Source organism: Oncorhynchus mykiss, chromosome 1, assembly GCF_013265735.2.
Source record: "Oncorhynchus mykiss isolate Arlee chromosome 1, USDA_OmykA_1.1, whole genome shotgun sequence".
Classification (NCBI taxonomy): domain Eukaryota; kingdom Metazoa; phylum Chordata; class Actinopteri; order Salmoniformes; family Salmonidae; genus Oncorhynchus; species Oncorhynchus mykiss.
In genome coordinates, this window is record NC_048565.1 from 79610647 (window position 1) to 79630444 (window position 19798).

The window sequence follows — 19798 nt, forward strand, 5'->3', positions numbered from 1 at the left end:
AAGAATGATCAATGAAAACAGGAGGCACCTGAGCTCAATTTCCAGCAAAGGGAAGGGGTCTGAATACTTACTGTATGTTGAGAGAAGCTGTAAATATACACCCTATAGACCTCAAACTCATCTCTGGATCTTGAAGCCAGTTTCACTGCGTTTTTCATTGTTCCCCTCTAATCAGGGACTGATTTAGACCTGGGACACCAGGTGGGTGTAATTATCAGGTAGAACAGAAAACCATCAGTCTCCAGACCTCGTAGGGTAAGAGTTGAATACCCCTGCCCTATAGCCTTCACACAGATAACGTGCTTCTGATGGGATGTCTGAGCATCAAGTGTCAGGCATTTAGAGTGAAATGAATGTAGCTTTAGGAATACACTTTAGACAGGTGCAAATAATGCATTGAAAACAGCCTCTGTCAGCAGCTTTCCAAGCAGCACTGCTGATATCATTTCTATGCCACCAATGTATGAGACATTCCAGTCATTTTTGGGGGATGAAACAAATGAGAAATTACAGTTTGAGTAAGTAGTTATAACAGTGGTGCTGTAATGATTCTATAATCATATAAGGGGTCAGGGATGAGCCACTCCAGCCCTCGGGGGCCTTATTGGTGTCACACTTTAGCCCCAGCCAACACACGACTCCAATAATCAACTAATCATGTTTTTCAGTTTACAATTAGTTTAAATCAGCGTTGTTTATTAGGGATGGAGAAAAGGTGTGAAAACACTCCGGCCCCACGGACTGGAGTTGCCCATTCCTGCCCTAAGGCATCTAGTTTTTTTTAAACTACTGAAACGTGAGATAACTAGACAACTTCTGTCTGAAATGTTCTATTATGCTAATCTTTGAGACCCCTATGGCATGCATACTTGACTTAATTTGTTAGCTTTACATCTCCTTTCAACTCAGCAAATTGGTGCATTTGATAACAGATTATGCCTTAATGTCGTGTCATGGTTTCTCAAGGTCCAGATAGAACATTGTGAATTAAATGTCTACCAAAGAAATACTTTCTCGAAGGCTTTTAAATAAAACATTAAAAATAATATTAGTATAGGCCTCCTTGCCTATATGTCGACTTTGATGTTTTGTCAGAAAACAATATATTTTACAATTGAGACTTCTGGCCCTGTGGCGAATGGAATTTACTATGGATGTCTTACCTTTCACAAAGAAACCTTTGGGTTTAGCCTAATGACACAAAGTTGAATAGCCCAAATGTGCCTACAGCTTCTTCACGTTCACTATAGAATATAGACTCAGAGAAGTCTTTCTTTACCATTGGTAATTTATCTGTGCAATGGATTACCACAGTATAAGTCATAATACCCATAACACCTAGTGATCAAACAAGGAACTGGTTCCAATTGTTTTCCACCATTCATTTTTCCCATAGGGGATTTTAGAAACACTTTAAAAAAGAGGTCTGTTTTGTATAGACTTACCCTGGCTGGACGTTTTGATAACTGTGGAAATCTCTGAAGGACAAGATTACTTTTATATATTCGCCTGTCCTTACGCCCCCAAAATGTAACGCCAATTAGCTGCTAAAATGGCTGTCATAAAGAACTACAAATGCCACGGTGACACATTGGTGCGACAGGAAACAAGCTCTAAAGAGAGCATGTTTAAAACATGAGAAAATGAACAAGAAAATAACCTTCTGATGTTGCCCATCCATGAGACTATAATTTGGGCTAACTGATATGAGTCATATATTAAGTACATAGGGAACATGTTCCAGTTTTAGACTGAATATCATATTTCCCTACATGCCCTTGTATAGCCCCTCTTTTTTGGTTATTGTGATGTGCTTAAAAAAAAAAGAGTTAAATACCAGACTGTTTTACGCTGCGCTATACATGCAGTAAGCTGGCGACTTCGCAAGGCTAATTTTATTTAGCCAAACGCAAAATGAAAATGTACAAATGTTCCAAACACACCATTGTATGAAAGACTGTAAACATGAAATTAAAACAAAACTCAAAAAGAAAAACAAATTCAAGAGGAATGTGTTTATTACATGCCAGACAATCATCTCCTATATGCTTCAATTTTATTTATGATACTCTTCACCATTCACCCTCAACATCTCAACAGGTAGCCCATGGAAAGTGTTTTTTAATCTTAAAGCTTCGATTGGAATATTATGTTGGAACATTAAAGTAGGCCTAACTGCATTTTTAAAAATGCAGACAGCTGACAATTCTCATCCCACTGAGTCACCAAACTCATTGGAGTCTTTCAACGAACATAGACATGACCTGGAAAGTTCAAATATGTGACAAACAATAGGGCAATTACAGTGATTTTACATGAGTTTGCATTTAATTTATTGTAGACTATACTGAACTGGAAAATGATACAGTACGTATTTGTTTCCATAAAATAGTAGAAGGTATAATACATACATCACAATGAGGTTAGCATCAGGAATCATTATAGTGTATCAAAGTGATGCTTCTAATACAGAAGATAATGGGGCAAAACATGAGTATGTATTGCCCCATTATGTATTTTCCCTTCATTAGGTCACTTTTTCTACCTAAAAATATCACTCCCATCTTGTGATGGCCATCAACCAAGGGAATAACAGTTACTGAATCAAATACTGAAGTCCTAAGAGCACGAAAGTGAATTCATGGTTTAACGCACACATTTATGGTACAAAAGCAATAGAGCTCTTCCACAATTCTCAAACAGAATAACTTTTCATTTGAACTGGTATACAAAGAAAGAACACAGGCCTACAGTTCATTTCCAACTCATTAGCTTTTCGAAGAATAATACAAAAAATATACAAAGATAGAAAATCAACCTATGGTCAGAATGGATGTCCTGGTTCCATCAAAAATAAATACCATAATATTTTCTCTCTAATATCCCACTTCTATACCTCATGTTCTAAACATCAGGGTCTGTACTGGCTGTACTGTGATGGGACAGGGATGCTTCCAAATCGCTGTGGCGCTGCACCTAAGGCAGTTCTGAAACCTTGTGACGAAGGCATCCCTGCACCCATTCCCAGGTTCATCCCTATCCCTATCCCCATCCCCGGCCGGGCTAGGTCCTGGTTGAGCATGCTGGTGTAGGGGGAGGCTCCGTAGCTGAGGCCCATGCCGTAAGGCCTTTGAGGCTGGGTGTTGGGGAGCACCACAGGGTGGACATGCCTCCCAGGGGTGTTGAAGGAGAACTCTGGCGGCGGGCTGCTGGGTTTAAACGGGGTGGAGGTGAGACGATTAATGTCCTCCGAGGGTTTGGGGGGAGGGGGGACAAAGCTAGACAGGCCCCCGTAGTCAGAGGGTCTGAGTGTGCTGGCTGGGAGCGCCTCGGCCATGAGGGAAGGCCGGATCCAGTCATCCTTGAAAATCTGAACCGTCAGCGTGGACACGAGGGTGAAGAGGCGGTTGGTCACATGGGCCAGCACCATCTGCTCGTTGGCATCCCGGCGTATTCTGACATGGACGGAGCCAGCCTGTACACAAATCCGGTGGAGGAGACAAGGAGTTAAAGAGACTTTAAACTTTGTTTACTCTACGTCCTTCCTCCCTCTCCCTCCCTCCAGTTCTCTCCCTCCCTCCAGTTCTCTCACTCTATCCCTCCCTCCAGTTCACTCACTCTATCCCTCCCTCCAGTTCACTCACTCTATCCCTCCCTCCAGTTCGCTCACTCTATCCCTCCCTCCATTCCCTCTATCCCTCCCTCCATTCCCTCTATTCCTGCCTCCATTCCCTCTATCCCTCCCTCCATTCCCTCTATCCCTCCCTCCAGTTCGCTCACTCTATCCCTCCATCCATTCCCTCTATCCCTCCCTCCATTCCCTCTATCCCTCCCTCCATTCCCCCTATCCCTCCCTCCAGGTCGCCCTATCCCTCCCTCCAGTTCACTCACTCTATCCCTCCCTCCAGTTCGCTCACTCTATCCCTCCATTTCCTCTATCCCTCCCTCCATTCCCTCTATCCCTCCCTCCAGGTCGCTCTATCCCTCCCTCCAGGTCGCTCTATCCCTCCCTCCAGGTCGCTCTATCCCTCCCTCCAGGTCGCTCTATCCCTCCCTCTAGTTCTCTACCTCCCTCCAGTTCGCTCTATCCCTCCCTCCAGGTCGCTCTATCCCTCCCTCCAGGTCGCTCTATCCCTCCCTCCAGGTCGCACCCTCCAGTTCGCTCTATCCCTCCCTCCAGGTCGCCCTATCCCTCCCTCCAGTTCACTCCCTCGCTCCAGTTCGCTCTCTGCCTCCCTCCCTCCAGTTCGCACTCTGCCTCCCTCGCTCCAGTTCGCTCTCTGCCTCCCTCGCTCCAGTTCGCTCTCTGCCTCCCTCGCTCCAGTTCGCACTCTGCCTCCCTCGCTCCAGTTCGCACTCTGCCTCCCTCCCTCCAGTTCGCACTCTGCCTCCCTCCCTCCAGTTCGCACTCTGCCTCCCTCGCTCCAGTTCGCACTCTGCCTCCCTCCCTCCAGTTCGCACTCTGCCTCCCTCCCTCCAGTTCGCACTCTGCCTCCCTCCCTCCAGTTCCCACTCTGCCTCCCTCCCTCCAGTTCCCACTCTGCCTCCCTCCCTCCAGATCGCACTCTGCCTCCCTCCCTCCAGTTCGCACTCTGCCTCCCTCCCTCCAGTTCGCACTCTGCCTCCCTCCCTCCAGTTCGCACTCTGCCTCCCTCCCTCCTGTTCGCACTCTGCCTCCCTCCCTCCTGTTCGCACTCTGCCTCCCTCCCTCCTGTTCGCACTCTGCCTCCCTCCCTCCTGTTCGCACTCTGCCTCCCTCCCTCCTGTTCGCACTCTGCCTCCCTCCCTCCTGTTCGCACTCTGCCTCCCTCCCTCCTGTTCGCACTCTGCCTCCCTCCCTCCTGTTCGCACTCTGCCTCCCTCCCTCCTGTTCGCACTCTGCCTCCCTCCCTCCTGTTCGCACTCTGCCTCCCTCCAGTTCTCTGCCTCACCCCAGTTCCCTCCCTCCCTCACCACAGCTCCCTCCCTCCCTCCCTCACCCCAGTTCCCTCCCTCCATCACCCAGTTCCCTCCCTCCCTCATCCCAGTTCCCGCCCTCCCTCTCTCCAGTTCCCTCGCTCCCTCCCTCCAGTTCTCTCGCTCCCTCCCTCCAGTTCTCTGCCTCCCTCACTTCCTCTCTCCAGGTCCCTCCCTCTCGCCCAGTTCCCTCCCTCCAGTTCTATCGATCCCTCCCTCCTACCAGTTCTTTGCCTCCCTCCAGATCTCTGCCTCCCACAAGTTGACTCACTCCCTCCCTCCCTCCTACCAGTTCTCTCCCTCCCTCCCACCAGTTCACTACATCCCTCCCTCCCACCAGTTCGCTCACTCCCTCCAGTTCTCTGCCTCCCTACAGTTCTCTGCTTCACTCCCTCCCTCCAGTTCTCTGCCTCCCTCTCTACAGTTCCCTCCCTCGCTCTAGTTTGCTCCCTCCCTCCCTCCAGCCATCTTTCCAGTTCACTCCATCCCTCCCGCCCAGTTCCCTCCATCCCTCTAGTTCCTTCCCTTCCAGTTCCCCCCCTCTCCAGTTCCCTCTCCATCCCTCCCTAAAGTTCTCTCCCTTCCCCCATCCCTTCCTCCAGTTCGCTGCCTCGCTCCCTCACCCCAGTTCCCTCCCTCCCTCACCCCAGTTCCCTCCCCCCCTCCAGTTCTCATCTCCCTCCCACCAGTTCTCTGCCTCGCATCTCTCCCACCAGTTCTCTGTCTTGCTCCCTCCTTCCCTCCAGTTCTCTGCCTCCCTCCCTCCCTCTCTCCAGTTCGCTCCATCCCTCCCACCCAGTTCCCTCCCGCCCTCTCTCCAGTTCCCTCCCGCCCTCTCTCCAGTTCCCTCTCTCCTACAAGTTCTCGCTGCTCCCTCTAGTTCTCTCACTCCCCCTCCAGTTCCCTCCCTCCCTCCCTCACCCCAGTTCCCTCCCTCCCTCACCCCAGTTCCCTCCCTCCCTACAGTTTGCTTCCTCCCACAAGTTCTCGCTCCCTCCCTCCAGTTCTCTGCCTCGCTCCCTCCCTCCCTCCCCTCCCACCAGCTCTCCTCCCCTCCCCTCCCCTCAGTTCGCTCCCTCCAGTTCTCATCTCCCTCCCACCAGTTCTCTGCCTCGCATCCCTCCCACCAGTTCTGTCTTGCTCCCTCCTTCCCTCCCTCCCTCTCTCTCTCCAGTTCGCTCCATCCCTCCCACCCAGTTCCCTCCCGCCCTCTCTCCAGTTCCCTCCCGCCCTCTCTCCAGTTCCCTCTCTCCTACAAGTTCTCGCTGCTCCCTCTAGTTCTCTTGCTCCCCCCTCCAGTTCCCTCCCTCCCTCACCCCAGTTCCCTCCCTCCCTCCCTCAACCCAGTTCCCTCCCTCCCTCCCTACAGTTTGCTTCCTCCCACAAGTTCTCGCTCCCTCCCTCCAGTTCTCTGCCTCGCTCCTTCCCTCCCCTTCCACCAGCTCTCCTCCCCTCCCCTCAGTTCGCTCGCTCACTCCCTCCAGTTCTCTGCCTCGCTCCCTCCATCATTCCTCCAGTACCCTCCCTCCCTCCAGTTCTCTGCCTCGCTCCATCGCTCCATCCCTCTCACCAAGGTCCCTCCCTCCCTCTAGTTCTCTCCCTCCCTCTAGTTCTCCCCCTCCACTTCCCTCCCTTCCTCATCCCTTTCCCCCCTCCCTTACCTCTAGTTGTCTCCCTCCCGCGCCCCTAATAGTTGTCTCCCTCCCGCCCTCTCTCCAGTTCCCTCTCTCCCTCCCTCCAGTTCGCTTCCTCCCACAAGATCTCGCTCCCTCCCTCCAGTTCTCTGCCTCGCTCCCTCCCTCCCTTCCCACCAGTTCCCTCCCTCCCACCAGCTCTCCCTCCCTTCCCTCAGTTCGCTCCCTCCAGTTCGCTTCCTCCCACAAGTTCTCGCTCCCTCACTCCAGTTCTCTGCCTCGCTCCCTCCCTCCCCTCCCACCAGCTCTCCTCCCCTCCCCTCAGTTCGCTCCCTCCAGTTCTCTCGTTCACTCCCTCCAGTTCTCTGCCTCGCTCCCTCCATCCTTCCTCCAGTACCCTCCCTCCCTCCAGTACCCTCCCTCCAGTTCTCTGCCTCGCTCCATCGCTCCAGTTCGCCCCCCACCTCCAGTTCGCTCCATCCCTCCCGCCAAGGTCCCTCCCTCCCTCTAGTTGTCTCCCTCCTGCTCCCTCTAGTTCTCTCCCTCCCTCCCTCGCTCCCTCCCTCATCCCTCTCCCACTTACCTCTAGTTGTCTCCCTCCCGCGCCCCCTAATAGTTGTCTCCCTCCTGCCCTCTCTCCAGTTCCCTCTCTCTCTCCCTCCCTCCAGTTCGCTTCCTCCCACAAGATCTCGCTCCCTCCCTCCAGTTCTCTGCCTCGCTCCCTCCCTCCCTTCCCACCAGTTCCCTCCCTCCCACCAGCTCTCCCTCCCTTCCCTCAGTTCGCTTCCTCCAGTTCTCTCGCTCGCTCCCTACCTCCAGTTCGCTTCCTCCCACAAGTTCTCGCTCCCTCCCTCCAGTTCTCTGCCTCGCTCCCTCCCTCCCCTCCCACCAGTTCCCTCCCTCCCACCAGTTCCCTCCCTCCCACCAGTTCCCTCCCTTGCTCCGTCCAGTTCTCTCGCTCCCTCCCTCCAGTTTGCTGCCTCGCTCGCTCCTTCCCTCCAGTTCACTCCCTCCCTCCCGCCCCCTCTCCAGTTCGCTCCATCCCTCCCGCCTAGTTCCCTCCCTCCCACCAACCCCTCCAGTACCCTCCCTCCAGTTCTCTGCCTCGCTCCATCGCTCCAGTTCGCCCCCCACCTCCAGTTCGCTCCATCCCTCCCGCCAAGGTCCCTCCCTCCCTCTAGTTGTCTCCCTCCTGCTCCCTCTAGTTCTCTCCCTCCCTCCCTCGCCCCCTCCCTCATCCCTCTCCCCCCTTACCTCAAGTTGTCTCCCTCCCGCGCCCCCTAATAGTTGTCTCCCTCCCGCCCTCTCTCCAGTTCCCTCTCTCGCTCCCTCCCTCCAGTTCGCTTCCTCCCACAAGATCTCGCTCCCTCCCTCCAGTTCTCTGCCTTGCTCCCTCCCTCCCTTCCCACCAGTTCCCTCCCTCCCTTCCCTCAGTTCGCTCCCTTGCTCCGTCCAGTTCTCTCGCTCCCTCCCTCCAGTTTGCTGCCTCGCTCGCTCCTTCCCTCCAGTTCACTCCCTCCCTCCTGCCCCCTCTCCAGTTCGCTCCATCCCTCCCGCCTAGTTCCCTCCCTCCCACCAACCCCTCCAGTTCACTCTCTCCATCCCTCCAGTTTGCTGCCTCCCTCCCTACAGTTCTCTGGCTCCCTCCCTACAGTTCTCTTGCTCCCCCAGTTATTTGCCTCGCTCCCTCCCTCCAGTTCTCTGCCTCCCTCCCTCCAGTTCTCTGCCTCCCTCCCTCCATCCTTCCTCCAGTACCCTCCCTCCCTCCAGTTCTCTGCCTCGCTCCACCCTTCCAGTTCGCCCCCCCCTCCAGTTCGCTCCCTCCCTCTGCCTCCCTCCCTACAGTTCTCTGCCTCCCTCCCTACAGTTCTCTGCCTCCCTCCCTACAGTTCTCTGCCTCCCTCCCTACAGTTCTCTGCCTCCCTCCCTACAGTTCTCTGCCTCCCTCTCTACAGTTCTCTGCCTCCCTCTCTACAGTTCTCTGCCTCCCTCTCTACAGTTCTCTTGCTCCCCCTAGTTCTTTGCCTCGCTCCCTCCAATTCTCTCGCTCCCTCCCTCCCTCTAATTCACTGCCTCGCTCCCTCCATCCTTTCCTCCAGTACCCTCCCTCCAGTTCTCTGCCTCGCTCCATCCCTCCAGTTCGCCCCCCCTCCAGTTTCCTCCCTCCCTCTAGTTGTCTCCCTCCTGCTCCCTCTAGTTCTCTCACTCCCTCCCTCCCTCTAGTTGTCTCTCCCTCTACTTCCCCCCCTCCCTCCTCCCTCTAGTTCTCTCCCTCCCTCCCTCCCTTACCTCTAGTTGTCTCCCTCCCGTGCCCATAATAGTTGTCTCCCTCCCTCCCTCTCGCTCCCTCTAGTTCCCTCACTCCCTCCATCTACTTCTCTCCCTCCCTCCCACCTCTACTTCTCTCTCCCTCCCTCCCTCTACTTCTCTCCCTCCCTCCTTCTACTTCTCTCCCTCCCTCCCTCTACTTCTCTCCCTCCCCCCCTCTACTTCTCTCCCTCCCTCCACTTCTCTCCCTCCCTCCCTCTACTTCTCTCCCTGCCTCTACTTCTCTCCCCCCGCCTCTACTTCTCTCCCCCCCTCCCCCTCTACTTCCCTCTCTCCCTGATCCCTCTCTAGTTTCCTCCCTCCCTCCCTCCCTCCCTCCCTCCCTCCCTGCCTCTACTTCTCTCCCCCCCTCCCCCTCTACTTCCCTCTCTCCCTGATCCCTCTCTAGTTTCCTCCCTCCCTCCCTCCCTCCCTCCAGTTGTCTCCCTTCCACCCTCCAGTTGTCTCCCTTCCACCCTCCAGTTGTCTCCCTTCCACCCTCCAGTTGTCTCCCTCCCTCTACTGGCAGTACCCTAGGGTATACAGTCTGGTGAGAACAGTGTGGCAACTGGGCACTGCAGCAACACCACTGGATAAACTTAGTCCACACAGCTCCCTCCCTCCCTCTAGTCATCTCGCTTCCTCCTAGTTCCCTCCTTCCATCCCTCTAGTTCCATCCCTCCCGCCAGCCATCCCTCTAGTTCCCTCCCTCCCCCCTCGAGTTCCCTCCTTCCCCCCATCGAGTTCCCTCCCACTCTACTGGCAGTACCCTAGGGTATACAGTCTGGCGAGAACAGTGTGTCAACTGGGCACAGCAGCAACACTACTGGATAAACTTAGTCCACACAGCAATTAGCACAGCCAAGAAGCTGGCCTTTTTATCTATATGACAGAAGTGATGCTGTTATTGCATAATGTTACCATTATATTACGCTGCTTTTAGGCAGAGTGCAAATATGTGTTATTTCATTGAATGAGATTTAACATCGCAGCAGACCAGACAGAATCTGTATTTAATTCCCTAATTCATTCTTACGTGAAGCAACATTTTTAGAGCCACAGACTGAATAATTCACATCTCAGGCGTTTCAATGAAACCAGAATGACTAAATGTCTGTCTTTGTGTGATATACCATCTGTCTCTATGCTATATACCATCTGTCTTTATGCGATATACCATCTGTCTTTATGCTATATACCATTTCTGTCTTTATGCTATTTACCATTTATGTCCTTATGCTATATACCCTGTATTGAAGTGTGATGTGACTTCTGTCTTTTTGTGTGACTACTCAGTCTTTACAATTGGAATTAAATAACATGGCCTCCTGGAGGCAGGAGACGAGAGGCTCTGTGCTCAGAAATTTCCCCTCACCGACACAGGACTGTTTAATTAAACTGGCATCTGACCTTTGATATCCACAGCATGCTTCTTGGACACAAAGGAATACATGGGACTATGCTTGTGTAAGGCAATCTAGTACATGATCATATCACCCTAACCCTATCATTTAGAAATAAGCAATGCATTCCTGTCAGTCAAAAACAAGTTGGAGGCAGTTAAAAGTCTTAAATCAACAGAGAAATTGCAACGCATGAGAAACTTGTCCCATTTTCATTTGAGTGAGCAAATCCTTGCCAATTGTTCATAAACAACAAGGGGGCCACTAAACTAAATGATGAGGGTGAGTGGCATTCTCTTTGTGTTCCTGGCATCTGGTGGGGGGAGCCGGCAGAGGAAACAGAGCGTGGTGCATAGCACTGGGAGTCTGCTGGGTACAATGAGGACAACAGTGACAAAACCATGATGACGTACCAGAGAGCCAAAGCCAACCGTCCAGAAGTGCTCGTTACGGACCTCCAGGACCCCCTCCAGAGTGGAGACCTGATGGGGGAGAACGTACAGTTTTACACATGTACAGTGGGAGAGAGGCCATGAGGGCAGAGACTGACATCTTCCTATCAACGGTTGTAGGGACCAGTTGACCGTGTAACCAGCCCCAGTCAACTGGCATGGTTTGGAAAAACTATAAGTAGATCTATTTAGAACATGGATGGGATCCCAATCAGGATAGGATCCCAACAATAGGATCCCAAAGGCGGTAGGGAATCATTGTAAGTTGTTGCACACTGCGAAAAACACAACACCGAGACTAAAATTGGCTACAATGCATGTGGTACATGTAAAATGTTTTGCTGTCTTTAGGCAGTGAAACCAATAGGACGGGCTTGACCTATAGTAATAGAAAAGAGGTCAATGAGGACAACCCTCTGCAAACACATCACTGAGTGTCATTAGGAGTAAAGATGAGAAGTCCCCATTGGCTACCCACTTTGCCTTCCGCAACCATAGGGAAAACAGATTTTTTTTAAAAAGTAATTCCGTTGAGTAAAGCCTTAAAAAGGACAGTTGAAAGAATAATGAAGTGTAAACCCCGGCACTGCATGATAAAAAGCTGAGGGACGGAGCTGGAGAAATGTAACCCCTCTGAAATTCATAGACAGAGCTATAGATTCAAGCACTGACCATCCATGATATCAAAGTCATAGTTTTAACCATGTTGAGGCTACAAAGTGTTTATTTACATTTACTTTCTTTACAAACATTGGAGTAAAACAAGCGAATAATTTGGGTTCTGATTGGGTACGACAGTTGAACTAAGCTCATGAGGTTATATTCAAGAATCAAATGGGTACATATCATTAATTTATAAAAAAAAAAAAAAAAAAAATTAAATGGATGAAACAGCAGATTGCTCTTTTAATGAGGAAATAACCTGTTTTCTGTAAACTGTTTGATCACTGTGTAAATATCCCTGTATTATGTAAAAAGTTTATATGTATTCCATCTCACATGTCTTATTATTAACATGTATTTCATGTCTAGCTGTAGCATTATATGAACATTCCATTAACCTTGTTATGTTGTTATAATTAGGATTACTTCACTAGGGTTGTCCTCATTTGACCTCCTATCCCGTTTCTAAGGGACAATCTTGAACTGGAAAAAAAACAAAGCATTCACCATCCCCACACGTTTTGAAAAATACCTGAGGGATGGTGCTGGAGAAGTGTAACCACTCAGATTTGTAGACAGAGCGATATATGCAAGGACTGACCATCCTCGTGATTAAAATGACAATTTATGTTGTATTCCCACACAACTGTAAATGAAAGCAGATGTTACTCAACCCATATGAGTGTTCTAAGTCTTACCTCTCTGAGCAATTTGTCAAGCTGACCGATGACATGGGATGGAGTGGTCTAAAGAGGAGAGCACAACGCAAACAGATTTGAGTCACATCAAAACACAGCACAAAGTCCAATAAGTCAATTAGTTACTGAGTTAAGTTCCATCAAAGAACATACTCTCTTACAACAAACAGAGCGAGCCAAACAGAATTTGGACCGAACATATCTCACAATCATTCCAAGAGATAAGTATTGAGTTACAGTATGGTTGTCTGATCCACGTCACGTTCTAAAGAGAATTCAACAATCCAGTCCAGTTTAGACTGTGGACCTGTTTGGATAGCCTACCTGAAGGAGCACCTTCCCGCTGTACACGCTCATAGGATACATGGTGCCAAAGATCATGAGGCCAATGGCCACCGCCGAGGCTGTGTCCACAGCATTGTAATTACTGCAGTCAGAGAGTTATAAAGTTAGGAGCACATACACGATTTGCAGTGCCTTCAGAAAGTATTTATACTCCTTAACTTATTCCACATTTTGTTGTTTCTCACCTATCTACACACAATACTACACACAATACCCCTATAATGACAAAGTGGAAATATATTTTTTGAAATTTGTTCAAATGTATTGAAAATGAAACACAGAAATATCTAATTTACACATCTATTCACACCTCTGAGTCAATACATGTTAGAATCACCTTTGGCAGTGATTACAGCTGTGAGTAAGAGCTTTGCACACCTGGATGTACAATATATGAACATTCTGTCAAATTGGTTGTTGATCATTGGTAGTCAGCCATTTTCAAGTCTTGCCATAGATTTTCAAGATGATTTAAGTCAAAACTGTAGTTAGGCCACTCAGGAACATTCAATGTCGTCTTGGTAAGCAACTCCAGTATTTGGTCTTGTGTTTTAGGCTATTGTCCTGGTGAAAGGTGAATTTGTCTCCCAGTGTCTGTTAGAAAGCAGACAGAACCAGGTTTTCCTCTGGATTTTGCCTGTGCTTAGCTTTATTCTGTTTCTTTGTTTCCTAAAAAATCCCTTGTTTTTGCAGATGACAAGCCCATATCATGATGCAGCCACCACTATGCTTGAAAATATGAAGAGTGGTACTCAGTGATGTGTTGGCTTTACCCCAAACATAATATAATATAATATTCAGGACATAAATGTAATTTCTTTGCCACATTTTTTGCAGTTTTACTTTAGTGCCTTATTGCAAACAGGATGCATATTTTGGAATATTTTTATTCAATACAGACTTCCTTTTCACTGTCATTTAGGTTAGTTTTGTGGAGTAACTACAATGTTGTTGATCCATCCTCAGTTCTCCCATCACAGCCATTAAACTCTGTTTTATAGTCACCTTTGGCCTCATGGTGAAATCCCTGAGAAGTGTCCTTCCTCTCTGGCAACTGAGTTAGGAAGGATGCCTGTATCTTTGTAATCCAAACTATAATTAATAACTTCAACATGCTCGAAGGGATATTCAATGTCTGCTTTTTTATTTTTTTTAACCCATCTACCAATAGGTGGTCTTTTTTGAGAGGCATTGGAAAACCTCCCTGGTTGTTGTGGTGGAATCGGTGTTTGAAATTCACTGATTGACTGAGCGACCTTACAGGTAATTGAATATGTGGGGTACAGAGATGAGGTAGTCATAAATTGTTAAACACTTAAACACAGAGTGAGTCCATGCAACTTATTGTGACTTGTTAAGCACATTTTTACTCCTGAACTTATTTACAGTAGACTTGCCATAAAGTGGTTGACTCAAGACATTTCAGCTTTTCATTTTGATTTAATTTGTAAACATTTTTAAAAACACTGACATTAATAACCTCTCTGATCTCCCCATCCCGGATCCGGGATCGTGAATACAGACTCAAGCTCATTACCATAACGCAACGTTAACTATTCATGAAAATCGCAAATGAAATTAAATAAATATGCCATCTCTCAAGCTTAGCCTTTTGTAAACAACACTGTCATCTCAGATTTTCAAAATATGCTTCTCAACCATAGGAAAACAATCATTTGTGTAACAGTAGCTAGCTAGCGTAGCATTTAGCGTTAGCATTAGCATCCAGCAGGCAACATTTCAACAAAAACCAGAAAAGCCTTCAAATAAAATAATTTACCGTTGAAGAACTTCGGATGTTTTCAATGAGGAGACTCTCAGTTAGATAGCAAATGCTCAGTTTTTCCAAAAAGATTCTTTGTGTATTAGAAATAGCTCCGTTTTGTACATCACATTTGGCTACCAAAAAAAAACGAAAATTCAGTCCTCAAAACGCGAACTTTTTTCCAAATTAACTCCATAATATCGACTGAAAACATGGCAAACGTTGTTTAGAATCAATCCTCAAGGTGTTTTTCACATATCTCTTCGATGATATATTGTTCGTGGAAGCCTGGTTTCTCCTCTCTATCAAATGGAAAAATACTTGCTTCTGGCGTTGCGCATCAATTTCGACGCAGGACACCAGGCGGACACTTGGAAAATGTAGTCTCTTATGGTCAATCTTCCAATGATATGCCTACAAATACGTCACAATGCTGCCGACATCTTGGGGAAACGGCAGAAGGTCTAAGCTTATTCCTGTCGCATTCACAGCCATATAAGGAGACATTAGAAAACAGAGCTTCAGAAATTCTGCTCATTTCCTGTTTGACGTTTCATCTTGGTTTCGCCTGTAGAATGAGTTCTGGGGCACTCACATACAATATCTTTGCAGATTCTGAAACTTCAGAGTGTTTTCTTTCCAAAGCTGTCAATTATATCCATAGTCAAGTATCTTTTTGTGACAAAATATTGCGCATAAAACGGGAACGTTTTTTATCCAATAATGAAATAGCGCCCCTATAGACTCAACAGGTATTGTGTATAGGCCAGTGACACAAAATTTCAATCCATTTTAAAATTGAAGCTGTAGTAACATGACAAAATGTGGAAAAAATCCAGGGGTGTGAATACTTTCTGAAGGCACTGCATGTCAGGAGTTTTCATGGAGGTTGATAACAGGAGGAGGTCACACACACAGCAGGCAGACAAAGGCTTTGTGAGAACACATTATTCAGAGTACACATTCTTCGTCATACCCAGTCTCGATTTATAACTTATCCCGAATCCACTAACTAATGTCATTACACTGTGTCGGAGGGGTGGACTTACTTGATCTCTATGAGCATGTAGGTGATGCTGAGTGAGAGAGCTCCGGCCACGTTGATTAAGACAAATGGATTCATTCGAGGCAGGAGGACACTGCTGAGGCCAGGGATAATCCCACACAAACTGAAAACATACAAAATAAGATTACAATACAAAGCCAGTCAACCCTTCCGTTTTGCTCCAAATGCATAAAAAGTGTCTAAACTGGTTAGAGTTACTTTGACAACACATATTACTAAAGGGTAACTGAAGAAATCACACAAACATTCCAGGACAGGGAGCACCTGTAATATACATATCCATCTTAAAAGTGAAAACATTAATATTGCTGAGACTAAGTGATTGTAATCTTCCAAAAATGTGTGATATACATCCAGCACTCACATCCAGCACTCACATTTATCCAGTGTGACATCCAGCACTCACATTTATCCAGTGTGACATCCAGCACTCACATTTATCCAGTGTGACATCCAGCACTCACATTTATCCAGTGTGACATCCAGCACTCACATTTAGCCCAGTTTTCTATTTGAAGTGATGTACACAGGTTTTGGCAAAGCATTTTTTTTTTTATAAATCCTGATTAGTTAAATACTGAGAAGATACATTTTTTAGATATATTCTTGGGACTCGTCTATGTATTATTTTACAGACAGGTGGCTGCATTCGTTCTGTGTTTTTGGATCAGATATGACATTTTCTGTTTGGAATGTGCTGCACTGTGTTCATAAATTACCAATTTCTGATCTAATTCAAATGTTTTGCTTTCATAATGTCATTGTCATATAAATGGGCATTAAACATTCATGTGTGTTGCTTTTCAGCATGTGACTGAAAGAAATACATTGCTCTCATTTCCCAATAAAAAACAACAACAAATCCCTATAGTGAATGGAACCCCCTCTTACAGCTGTTTTGAGATGAGACAGTGCGCATGGTTTACAGATCAGTCATGTGTGTTTATTCAGAAATGTTAATTCAGTGCATTAGGAGGTGTAGCCTGTCGGAGTAGGCGTGATTATATGATAGGAAGTGACGGCCTGCTCAGACAGAGGGGTGCTGTGTCTGAGACCATACAGCATACTCATCAGCATCAGTAGAGGGAAACGAGTTAATTCACATTTGGCCAGCGCGACGCCGAGCACTCCCATTTGGCCAGCGCGACGCCGAGCACTCCCATTTGGCCAGCGCGACGCCGAGCACTCCCATTTGGCCAGCGCGACGCCGAGCACTCCCATTTGGCCAGTGCGACGCCGAGCACTCCCATTTGGCCTGCGCGACATCGAGAACTCCCATTTATCCCCGTTTTCTATTTGAAGCGATGTACACAGATTTTGGCATATCATTATTTGGAATAGATCATGATTAGATAAATACTGAGAAGATGAATTCTATATACTGTGTTTAAACTGCATCACTGTCCAACGTCAACCTCATAGAAGACATGCAAGGATACTAGTCCTCTGATGTCTAACAAGGACACAATAGGCATACTTTTTTAAAGAAAAAGCATTAACATAAAGAAGCTTGACCTCCGGTCACTCAATTTGAAGCCAACATTTTTTTTTGGGGGGGGGGGGGGGGGGGGGTGATGGGTGAGCGGGAAGCAGGATTTACAATCCCAATAATCTCTTTATCTCCCCGCTGCAATTATATAATTTGAGTATTTGGGAAACGGTCGTGTGATTCCCTGGCCGCCTGTCTGCACAGTCTGTGCGGACGGCACTGCCTAGAGAGAGAGTAGGAAGGAAAGAGAGAGAGAGAGTAGGAGGGAGACAGAAGGAGAGAGAACACTGTGGATAGAGGGAGCTTTGTTCCAGAGTTTGTTTAATCCTACCCACTGGAGACAGAAATTGTGGGATTATGGTGAGACAAACAAACACTTGATATGATGTATGTTGACTATAAATACAGACTAAACGGAGTTGCCCAAATAATAGTACACCATGGACTAGCTCCAAGGGTTATATAATGTCTACCCACCAAACACCAGAAAGGCTAGTGTGGTCCACAGACATACATGACACAATTATGGCAGATAATAAAACGATGAGTAAAAGTCATCCGGGAAATCATGTTCACTGTGCCTTCTACTCAGATCAATCAGAACTTTACTCTGTTCTATATAATAGGTGCTGTTTCCCTAGGTAATCTGAAGTGGGTGGGATTCAGATGAGGCTGGTGGGAGGAGCTATAAGAGGACAGTCTCATTGTAAATGGCTGGAATGGGTGATTGATTCCATTCCAGCCACTATAATGAGCCCATCCTCCTATAGCTCCTCCATCAGCCTCCGCTGGTAGGATTGTATGTATATTTCTCTATTCAGGAGGGAATGTGTCAGAAAGCAACTTCATCATATTTGGGGTTTTATAAATCGATTGAGACTTCAGTCATGGCCAACTGCACAGTCACAGAATCAATCTTACTTAGGCCTAGTTGTGTTTCATAGAGTGCTACTGGTCTATTCTATGGGATCATGTATGTTTGTAAACATTCTCAGGTTATTATAGCCATGAGGGAACGCCTGCATAAGAAAAGCTAAATATAGCCGGACTTGCAATAAGGTAGCGGCTTGTTTCGCCAACCAGTTGCTCCTATCTGAGACGCAGATGTCTCAACTAGGCACCTGGAAATGCAAATGCGCTACGCTAAATGCTAAATGTACTCGTAAAAACTCAAACGTTCATTAAAACACACATACAGGGTATTGAATTAAAGCTACACTCGTTGTGAATCTAGCCAACAAGTCAGATTTTTAAAATGCTTTTCGGCGAAAGCATGAGAAGCTATTATCTGATAGCATGCAACACCCCAAAATGCCTGAAGGCGACGTAAACAAAATAATTAGCGTAGCCGGCGCTACACAAATAGCAGAAATAAAATATAAAACATTCATTACCTTTGACGAGCTTCTTTCTTGGCACTCCTATATGCCCCATAAACATCACTATTGGGTCTTTTTTTCAATTAAATCGGTCCATATATACCCAAAATAGCCATCTATGGAAACTGTGTAATTCAGAAAAAAACATTGTTTCAAAACGCTGCGTCATTTTTTAAAATTAAAAAAGTCGACGATAAACTTTCACAAAACACTTCGAAATACTTTTGTAATCCAACTTTAGGTATTAGTAAACGTTTATAATCTATCAAAATGATCACGGGGCGATGTGTATTCAATAGCTCCACGTCTTGAAATCATGGTCGGAAATCTCTCCTCCAAAACATCCTGTCGGAGACCGGAAGAAATGGAATCCCTTTCCTTTGTTTGACCAAGAAATAACTCTCAGGAAAATGACGACAATGGCGACATCGTGTGGAAGCTGTAGGAATTGCATCCTTGGTCCTATTTCATTTGGTGTCCTTTAAACAATACATGCAAGTGGTGCATTAATATTATTTTCAGCTTTCAGTGACCAGTTTTTCTTGCGCTTTTTGATGAAACACACGCTCTGTTATAGTCACAGCCGTGATTTAACCAGTTTTAGAAACTTCAGAGTGTTTTCTATCCACACATACTAATCATATGCATATACTATATTCCTGGCATGAGTAGCAGGACGCTGAAATGTTGCGCGATTTTTAACAGAATGTTCGAAAAAGGAGGGGGTAGACTGAAGAGGTTTTAAGCAGCTCATTCACATATCCCATTAGGAGGTTGGGGGAGGGGGGTGTTCTTTTTCAAATGAGTCCTCCTACTCTAAACATGACTCAGCCTTTTGTGATTTTCCACTTCCTGAGTGGGCAGGTTCCATACCGGGGCACCAGCAGAGACTGTAAAGGTGCAAGATGATCTCAACACTGGACTGAAACAAAACCCACCAACATTCATTATTTAGACAAAACAAGTGAGGCGATTCATCATCCTGGAAGATAGTGTATGAGGGGTGGAGAGGAGTTTCACTGCACAGAGTCTCCAGAGGTGACGGCCAGGAGCAGGAACTGAAAGCATCCAGCAGGTCTTAACCTCAAGGCGAGGGCGCACAGCACAATATGGTGGAAGTGAAAGGGAAGATAAGAGTTTCACCTCTGACCTCTACAGGTAGGTTTGGCCTGAGGGGGTAATTTTAATCCATGGGAAATGACATGACACCAGCCCTTGCTTCTCATACCTTACAAACATCCCAAGCTCAATCAATTAAGCCAATACTTTTCCCTAACAAAGACACTCGGTAAAGTTTTGCTGAATATACTACACCCCATGTTGTGTATATTTCATTTATCCTTTAACCTCAATTTAACTGGGACAGACTGCTAGTTATATTACACACACACTGTGGTGCATCCATCTCCTGAGGGATTCTTGGGAGGGAAACTGTCCACTTGTGGACTAAAGGGAAAAACAAGGAGGATCGAAACAGCAGGATGACTCACTGAAAGGGGATCTTACCTTCGACTTAGGTCTGCGACATGCTCCTGGAGCCAACTGGTGCTGGCAGCTGTTGGGGTGATGGGGGAGAGAGAAGACAGAGACAGACGACAGGGGTAAGAGTTAGACACAGGCGGAGAGCATCACTCTAGCAGC

At 47.2% G+C, this 19798-nt stretch overlaps 1 protein-coding gene across 2 annotated transcripts in view; it reads right to left on the reverse strand.

Annotated features, from left to right (window-relative positions):
• Nucleotides 1-1990: 1990 nt before the first annotated feature.
• The window catches only part of LOC100136270 (zinc transporter 6), a 79943-nt gene continuing 62135 nt past the window's right edge, over nucleotides 1991-19798 (reverse strand). For both annotated transcript variants that reach the window (XM_021613015.2, XM_036986287.1), the window contains exons 10-15: nucleotides 19664-19712; nucleotides 15273-15392; nucleotides 12438-12540; nucleotides 12114-12161; nucleotides 10714-10782; nucleotides 1991-3475 (exon numbers count right to left, since the gene is read on the reverse strand). In XM_021613015.2, the coding sequence (XP_021468690.2) occupies nucleotides 2912-3475; nucleotides 10714-10782; nucleotides 12114-12161; nucleotides 12438-12540; nucleotides 15273-15392; nucleotides 19664-19712 (953 nt within the window). In that variant the 3' untranslated portion in view covers nucleotides 1991-2911. The remainder of the gene's footprint in view (nucleotides 3476-10713; nucleotides 10783-12113; nucleotides 12162-12437; nucleotides 12541-15272; nucleotides 15393-19663; nucleotides 19713-19798) is intronic.